A 9,262-nucleotide genomic window follows, 5' to 3' on the forward strand; every position below is an offset into this window, starting at 1 on the left:
GTCAAAGGCATGGGAAAGGATATAAGATGAAATAATTCAATCAGATTGTTAGAAGTTTATTGCTATTACATTGTAATGTTGCCTGGAGTTTGAGCTTAAAAGTATAGTGAATTTATAAGAAGCATATCTGTCCTACAATATCCATAATCTGGGTGTATTGTTAACACTTCTATAAAAAAAGACATTTACAAAAGTATGACAAATATCAATGACTATCTTGTTTCACAATGTGCATTTAGAACAAAATGTATTTCTCCCTCATATCAGGACGCAGATTCAAGAACATGGCATCATTATGTCTACCAGCCCAAATACCTTGATCAGCAAAAATCAGAAGAACTTGATCGGGAGAAAAAACTAAAAGAAGACAGCCCTAGAAAAACACCTAATAAGGAAGGTTCCATACCCAACCTCCCTGTCTCATTAACAAGCATTAAAGAGGAACCGAAAGAGGTCAAGCGTTCTGATTCCCAGTCATTGGAGGAGAGCAAGATTAAAAATGATGATCGAAAGACTCCTGTAAACTGGAAGGACTCTCGGGGTGCTAGAGTGGCCGTTTCCTCACCAATGAGTCAGCATCAGTCATATATACAGTACTTGCACGCTTATCCTTACCCACAGATGTATGATCCCAATCATCCTGCATACCGTGCAGTCTCTCCTGTTCTAATGCACAGCTATCCTGGTACGTGTTCTGTAACTGGCATTGTACACTAGTAAAGATTTACACACTAACAGTGCTGTAAAACCTACATTTTAATATTGGCTGTTAGCAGCTTCACGGATGACATTTGTTTTGCTTGTTCTTATGCTAGGGAAAATTCTGCAGATTAAACTGATTTAATACAAGATGTTCCTTTTATGAACTGTCAGAGTTCCCAGTTACAGTTTCCACTACCCCTGACAGGCTGCTGTTGCTGTTAGACTGACAGATAGTTTATTGCCTATAAAAATATTCTAAGCACTTACTGTCAGAACCATTATAGTTACTATTCTTTTCACTTAAGAGGATCCATAAATGTCTGAAATGTCTGTAAGCTCAACCCTCTTTATAACCTCCGTTCATCAGGGTGAATTAGCTGAAAAAATGGAAGAACAAAGATACAATTTTATAGTCACATGATCCATTTTTGGTGTAATCCCCTGTATAGGAATCTCTCCACCCTACATTGGTATAACCAAATGTAAAAACAGTAACTTGATGTGGCATTTATTGTTTATCTGCAGGGGCCTATCTCTCGCCAGGATTTCATTATCCTGTTTATGGGAAGATGTCAGGGAGAGAAGAGGCGGAGAAAGTCAATACCAGCCCTAGCATCAACGCAAAATCAACCACTGAATCTAAAGCACTGGATTTGCTCCAGCAGCATGCCAACCAGTACCGCAGCAAGTCCCCTGCCGTAAGGCTTCATCTGTTACTGAACAGCAACACATTCGGGGTTGGCTAGGGAAAGGGCAGAGAATGTCATCTAAAAATGTGCATAGTCAGGCTATGAATTCAAGATGATTTTTATATCAGCATTTAAATCAAAAGTAATTTAAAATCAGGGTGCTTCCCTGGCATATACTGCAAGTGACAAGTATAACAGGCTTCCTGCTAATATACTTCCTAATATAAGTAGTAGATTCATAGATAGCTCTTGGGACATGGTATGCTTTATTACAGTTTACCAAGAAGCTCCTGTTTGAAAACAGATAATGCGATTAAAAAGTTGAACTATGGGATTTGATAATATCTCTTCAATATATTTGCTGCAAAGCTGTTATCTTCTAAATAGCAAATTACTAAAATCCTGTTTTGGAGACATCCATGTCAGAGTAAACAGTGTTACTTTGCCTTCAGATAAGTCGTCATAAAAGTTTTAATTGATGAAAGCAAGTTGCTGACCTTAAAGATAGTTTTGAAATAGCTCTCTGATGAAAGAAATAAAAGAAGTCCAAGGACTGATTTACACCAGCTGCCACCAGCTCAAATAAGCTGTTAGAGCAGCCGGGAATCAGCCCAGCATAAGGGAGCCTAGGCCACCCCCCCCTGCAGATTTGGTGGGAGAAGAGGTGGTTTGTGGCTGCTATGTGATGCCTGAGGATCCCTTTATCCTGAGAGTATGGCTACACCAGCTTTAGGGCACCTAAGTATTCTGGGGAGTAAAGCAAATCCACTCCAGTGTACTGGAGAATCTGTCTCATGTTTTGTGTTTAAATGTCCATTGCTAAATACCCAGAGTCAGTGTATTGGTTGTGATATTCTCAATTTTAAAAATATTATATACCATTTCTTTTATCTTTTTATTGTCAGCCTGTGGAAAAATCTACAGCTGAACGTGAGCGGGAAGCAGAGAGGGAGCGAGATCGTCACTCCCCCTTTAGCCAGCGGCACCTTCATACACACCACCACACACACGTTGGAATGGGCTACCCACTTATACCTGGGCAATATGACCCATTTCAAGGTGAGGTGTGGCTTCTAACGGTAGGATCGACGTGACTTTTTAAAGTTGTTTAGTTGATGTTGCAAGTATGAGGTGAAGCTATTTTAATAGAAACCCGTGTTTTACGGAAACCAGAAAAAATAGTTTAGGGAGAAAGCTTGAAAATGCAGCAAGGACTAAGCTGGTAACACCAAATTACACTATAGCTACAGCTTCATGCTTGAGTAATACTGTTTTAGAAATCACCACTGATTGCCAGTAAATTATTAAAATTTTACTTGTCAGCTAGGATATCATTCACATGCATATTATCAACCATAATAAAAACCGACATTAACTGATTAACATTAGAAAGACCCAAAAGAGGTAAAAAAAAAAACACCTTTTTGACACAATTAGTCTTGTGTAAACAATGGAGAGAGCATAGCAAAGAGAAAAGCTCTTAATTTTGAACCAATTTTATGTACAGCAGAGACCCTGCATTCATCCTTGAGATTATCACAGCTACAGCTTCTCAAATAGCACATGATCTGTTTTTATTTAGGTGAATACAGCACATATTGTTGCAGTCAAGGAAAAAAGAACCACAAGAAGAGATGCATGAAAGATTATTAATTTTCTCTTGATTTACACCAGTTTTTCTTCCTTTTCTGACACTGTTTTAGCAGAATTAAAAGATTTCCTCCCTGCAGTGAAGATCACACTAGTACAGTTTGTAGCTAAAATGACATTAATTCATCTCAGTGCCTTAGAGTCATTTTCCTATACAAAAGTCTTAAATACTTCTAAATTTGATTCAGTGATTCCATACGTCTTATGGGATGCATTATACTCATTCAGTGGGAGAAATTTAAAAACAAGTTACTATGGAAGTATTGTATTCCAAGCAGCTAGTATTCATTTCTATAATTCACTTTGACTTTTGATTCTTGTTGTTTCCTGGTACCCATTATTTCGACTGAGCTTCCTATTCAGGAATTCATACAAACCATTTAGCACCATGCAGTGCAATGCTTGGAAAGAAATACAATAAGGTAGAATGCCATATTTTCTTGTAAAATGCCTGTTAAGGAGAATTCAGTACATTATATTAAGGCACACTGATCAGACCAGGCAAATTGTCTTACCTGTCTTGCCTGAAATATTTGATGTACGCATCCTGCAAAAAGTGATTGGCTGCTATTTATGGTTTTTGCACTGACGACTATACTTGTCTCTCTGAACACCATAAAATCCAGAAGTATATCCACAGTCTTTTGTTTCTTCTTTCCTTCAGGATTGACCTCTGCTGCCCTTGTTGCCACTCAGCAGGTGGCTGCTCAGGCATCTGCATCTGGTATGTTTCCTGCACAAAGAAGGTAAATATCTTGTAAACCTTGAATTATACTTACATAGACATCTTAATAGGGAAGGAGGAAGCAAATTATAGGTTTCTAAGACTGGAGGTCTGCATCCCTATAGACAGCAGCTTTTATTGAGAGGGGAGAGGTTGTAGGGATTTTTTAGTTAATTGTAGCTCTATTCTTCCTAACAAGACACTTGTCTCTGACACTCGTATTATAATCATAATGTAGATAATTAATCAATGAAATAGACTGCCTGTCGTCTGAGATTTTCAGAGACTATCCTTTACCTCTTAGTACTTATTAAAGTAAAACAATCTGTTATGAAGTATATAATTAGGATTCAAAATGTTTTCATAAAAGGCAAGTAAGGGATTAATTTTGGAATAGATCCATCTAAGGTTGAGTAAACTTCTGCTGTTATGTATAAGTACAAGTATATCTGGCTTCCTGATTTGCAGATACTTTTATTGGAAATAACATATTTTCAGAAGGTACATTAAAGATTATATTGTTTTAAAGTTATCTAGGAATCAAATGTATTTGCCTTTCAACTATTTACTTGCTTTTAAATAGAATTTACTTTTCAACCTCTAAAAGAAATGAAAACCCTATATATAATAAAAATTCTGTCTTAAGAGAAAAGCTCAACTCTGCCTTAACAGTGGAGTCTCCACCAGCACCTCCAGAATAAATCTTATGCAGTAAAATTAACAACTTCCATGATTTTATCACAAGTCCCATGATATATGCTGTTTTTCTTAGTCACAGCCGCCCAGAGGCAAGTGATTAAATGAGAATCTCAGCTTTCATTTGAATAAAAAGCAAGTTTTTAGCACTCAGTGTTGCAGAGAAATGCTTGAGCATGTGACTCAAGTGCACCCTAAAGGTTCAGAAATTAGAAGAGACACAGTATTCCTCTCCCCCTTTATTAGCATCTCATGATTTGGAGCAGAGGGCTAGGGTTGGCAATACTAATTAGATGTACTTAGTTTCTTAGTTTTTGTGCATTTCAAGAGTTCATAATTAAATGTTGGAAAAGGATATCATACTAAAACCTCTTCTTTTTTTTTTTTTTTTTTTTAGAGAATGAGGAGTTTGGAAATGTACATTGTCATGTGACTGGATCACATGAGGAAGCGCTTTATTACAGACATCAGTTCCATGGTGTTAATTTGAAATGCCTTAATGGCAGGCAAAAACCAGTCATTTCATTTTTGTAAATTGCAGATTTTATCACAGAGTAACAAATGTTGCTGTAATTAGACTTCTGTTTTTTTATATATCTATATATATATGCGCGTATATATATATATAAATATATATAGATTCTTTACTTTTTTTGTATCGGTAACCAGGCTCGCACACAGGGTCTGCTGCTAAATTGCAAACCACACAATAAAGGAAAAATGTATTTGTCATGTTTAGAAAAATGTTAACCACAAAAGGCCATTTTTTTCTTTTCTTTTTGCTTTTTAATTGTAAATAAATAATACGATGTATCAGTGTGCCTGATCCTTGCATACACTTCTAATATTGCCCACAAGCCCTCAGAGAGGCTAACTGTGATGATGACACTTTGGTACAATTTAGATGTCTATTTGGTGGCTCCTGTTAAGATGCATCAGTGTAAAATGTTACTGTACTCACTGTTTCATTGTAATTGTGTATTGTGAAAAATATACATTTGGAAGGCATGGGGTTGCCAGTACCACAAAAACTGTGTTGTACATAATGTATAGATTTTAAATGGGGAAATAATGAGTATCTGTGAATAATGAAATGTCTTTTTTTGATAATCTTGAATGGCAAATAACCCAATAGCCTGCATACCAGAAGACATCTGTGATTGTTCTATTACTTGAATAGTCCTGCAGTCTTTTTTTTAATGTTTACAATTATCCAGTTTTAGAAGAGAGACTTTAATGCCATTGCCTGGTTACTTGTTTTATGCTGTAATCTAGTTTATTTTATGTAAAATGTATATTGAATGCTTTCATTTTTATACCTGCCTTAAATAATTTGGCAATCAGAATTAAAAAAAAAAAGTTGTTTTTGTACTTTTTGGCGTCTGTCTCACCTTGCTTTCCTCTGCCCAGCTTAGAGAGAGATTGTGTCCTAATTACTAATAGGTATGTTTGATAGGCTCTGGAGGCACCATACAGCTGCTAGTGTCCCCAGAAGGACTTTTGGCTTGGTTTCCAGGCAGTACTCACCAGTTTGGCAGCTATGCTGTCCTTGAATAAGGTGAAGCACGAATCCACACCCTCCATGCCCAGTCTGTTCCATTTTTACCTTACGCCTTCTTCCTTTTGGGCACATAGGGCCTGAGCCAAAACTGCAGTTAAAGGAGGTCTTTGATTGACTTCAGTAGGCTTTGGATCAGGTACCTAGTACCCATGAGTCATCTTTCTGATTCTTAAGCTACTGATACCTTCAGCTGAGAAATGACTGCCTGTGTGCACTAGAAACACTAGCCAAACTTTGTCCTGGATTTAACCTGTGCAGACCCGCTGTGTGGAGTTGATTGTGTGTACCTGTGGACAGAATTAGCCCACCTTTATTTTAAATGTTCCTACCCATACTACCCAAAAACATGTTGTACATGTTATTGCATTAACAAGAAGCAATGGGCTTAAACTGCAGCAAGGGAGGTTTAGGTTGGACATTAGGAAAAACTTCCTGTCAGGGAGGTTAAGCACTGGAATAAACTGCCTAGAGAGCTTGTGGGATCTCCATCACTGGAGATTTTTAAAAGCAGATTAGACAAACAGCTGTCAGGAATGTTCTAGATAATACTTAGTCCTGCCATGAGTTCAGGGGATTGGACTAGATGACCTCTCGATCCCTTCCAGTTCTATGATTGTCCGATAGTTTTGTTCCACTGCAGTAAGTAGCGTACAAGATGATAATAAAAGGACACCAATTAATGCATGAAAGAAACAGATGGTTAGCCAGGTTATTTTGGGTGTCAACTTTATCCTTGATTGCGTACCACTGATTCATTCATCAGCAAATACAGGGGTGTTTGAACTCTCATTCTTTATTCTGATGACGACTTGCACTGTCAGAGGTCAGAGCTTGTATATGAAGTGGGTACCATTTTTCTTGCTTAGTGGATACTAAATGCACAAGGGTGGATTAACGATTCCCAACAGACAAGCATACTTGAATTTGTTATTACTTTGAAGAATCTGCCATTAATGTTGCTATAATTGTTTTACTTTTATGGACATAAAATCAGCCCCCTTAGTGGCTAGTAATAAGGTTTATTGATTTTACTATACATTATTCATCTCTGGGCTGTTCTTATCGTCTGGCCCTAAACACATGTGGAAAGCTTGTAGTGCTGATATAGTTCAAATTAACTTAATCAAGAAATGGGGGAAAAGGGTGTATTCCTTGGGGAGGGAGGTGTCCTTCAAATGAAGAATTCTTGACCACTTAAATAAGTGTCATATTACTTCTACATTAAAATTTCAGTTGGTTTTGTATTGAAATGTGCCATTGATTTGCAGCCTTTGCCTTTAACACTTCTACAGCAAAATAGATCTCATACATTCACACTGTTGGTCATTCTGATTTAGTGTGGCTTAAGAATGAGTGTCCGTAAGTAACAAAATGAATTACACTGATTGATATGGGGTAAGCAGCTGTTTAAAAGATGATTAATTACATGGTTTCATTACAGTCTTTAGGCTATAAGAGAGACTAGCAGCCCAAGCCATTCATTTTTTCCCTCCACTGACGATTAATCTGTTCTTCCTTCTCTGAGGCCTTCCTTTAGCTTTAACACTTTGAGAGACTAACACCTTGCATGCTTTGCAACTCTGAACAGCTAGAAGGAATACAGCATGGCTGACATCTTCCAAAGCCAGGAAGTGGCCATGCTGCCAAGCATCAACAGTCAGGCACAATATACCCTTCTGCCTCAGCTATGTGAAGGCTGAGACTCCAAAGAATTAATGAAGAGAGGAAATAATATGGGCCCAGAACCTGTCTGAATGCAAGAGAAGCTGACCCTTCCTGCTAAGCCTTCTCCTCACCGGGGGCTTTATCTCTCAGGCTATGTCTACACAGCAAAGATAGTCCCCCCCAGCTGGCCCATGCCAGCTGACTTGGGCTATTGCACTGTTTAATTGCAGTGTAGACTTCTGGGCTCAGGCTGGAGCCTGGGCTCTAGGACCCTGCAAGGTAGGAGGGTCCCCAAGCCTGGGCTGCAGCCTGGACCCAGAAGTCTACACAGCAATAAAGTAGCCCTGTAGCCCAAGCCCTGTGAGTCTAACATGACTCCTCTGATGCTGCAGATTGGCATCTCAGGCAGTGTGGTGTACAGACACAGGGATAGTCCTGCCCTTGTTGCCTCTAGTGAAATGCGTCCCACTCTGTTCACTCCAGCAGCAACAAGCACCTGCCCCATTCCATCTCCATCTTCCTCCAGGGTGACTGACGTACCCAGAAGTCGGTGCTGCCTTTGCGTTTCGTTGTGATTTGCATCCCAGTACATTCTTGGACCTGGCAACCTCTTCATGAGACCTGGAACCTGTGGAGGGAGTAAAGCAATAAGCCAAGGCTTCCCAGTTTGTTTCTTCATGCTCCCAGGTGCTCTGTGGGAAAGTCCACAAAGGCACAGAAAGTCCCAGAAGGGGCACTATTAGTATCACTACAGGTGTACTGACAATTTCAGCATCTAACTCTAATTCCTCATTGTCGTTCCTCATTGTCGTTTCCGTCAATCTGTTGAAGGACCACAGACTTCCATCCTTGGTTCCCCTTTTTTCTAAATGGACTCTCTTCTGCTAACATCCATTCCCAGGGTTTCAACCAGAGATTAAATTATGGGATGCTTTCTCTCCTCTGTTAGAGAAACTCCCTCCTCTTGCTGGCTTGGGGAACAGTACCTGCTCTCTAGCTGATGAAGTGAGAATTCCCTCTTGTTTCAACCTACATTAACCTTTTCAACCTTCTTTAACTAACCTATTTTCAACTACAACATCTTTGTGTGAGGTTACCATATGTATCTCCCTACCTTCTACACCTCCAGAACATCTCTCATCTGTCTCCTGTTGGAGGTCTTACTGTCATCTCGAAATCAACACTTAAAAATATGTATGTATGAGACCAGATTCCCTTCTTTCATCTGGTCCCTTTTTGCTGGTCCCACCAGTACAAAGGGACTGTAAAGGTACCAGAACCAATTTACTGGAAATTCTGCCTGGTATTGGGGAATCTTAAGAACTAGTATATCTGGCTCTATGCCAGTCCCTCCAGGTACCTGATATAGTGGTTTGGTTGAAGATAAGCCCTGGAGAATCACTGCTCTGGAAATTCCTAGGTGGTATATCAGCCCCTGGGGACCATAGCAAGGCAGTATAAATTAGGGCCTCCCTGAATCTGTGTTTAAAATATGCCAGGGATGGGAATGGCATAGTACTAGACCCAAGATTGGGGAGCAGCACAGACCTCTTTCATGTCTCCCTACTTCAGGTG

General features: G+C 39.2%; 1 protein-coding gene across 1 annotated transcript in view; it reads left to right on the plus strand.

Moving 5' to 3' along the window:
• The window catches only part of ZNF608 (zinc finger protein 608), a 107,560-nt gene extending 103,769 nt beyond the window's left edge, over positions 1-3,791 (plus strand). Inside the window, 4 exon segments of the mRNA XM_030567469.1 lie at positions 268-685; positions 1,228-1,400; positions 2,297-2,450; positions 3,706-3,791. Of these exon segments, the coding sequence (XP_030423329.1) occupies positions 268-685; positions 1,228-1,400; positions 2,297-2,450; positions 3,706-3,791 (831 nt within the window).
• Positions 3,792-9,262: the final 5,471 nt, after the last annotated feature.

This window comes from Gopherus evgoodei, chromosome 6 (genome assembly GCF_007399415.2).
Source record: "Gopherus evgoodei ecotype Sinaloan lineage chromosome 6, rGopEvg1_v1.p, whole genome shotgun sequence".
Taxonomy (NCBI): Eukaryota; Metazoa; Chordata; order Testudines; family Testudinidae; genus Gopherus; species Gopherus evgoodei.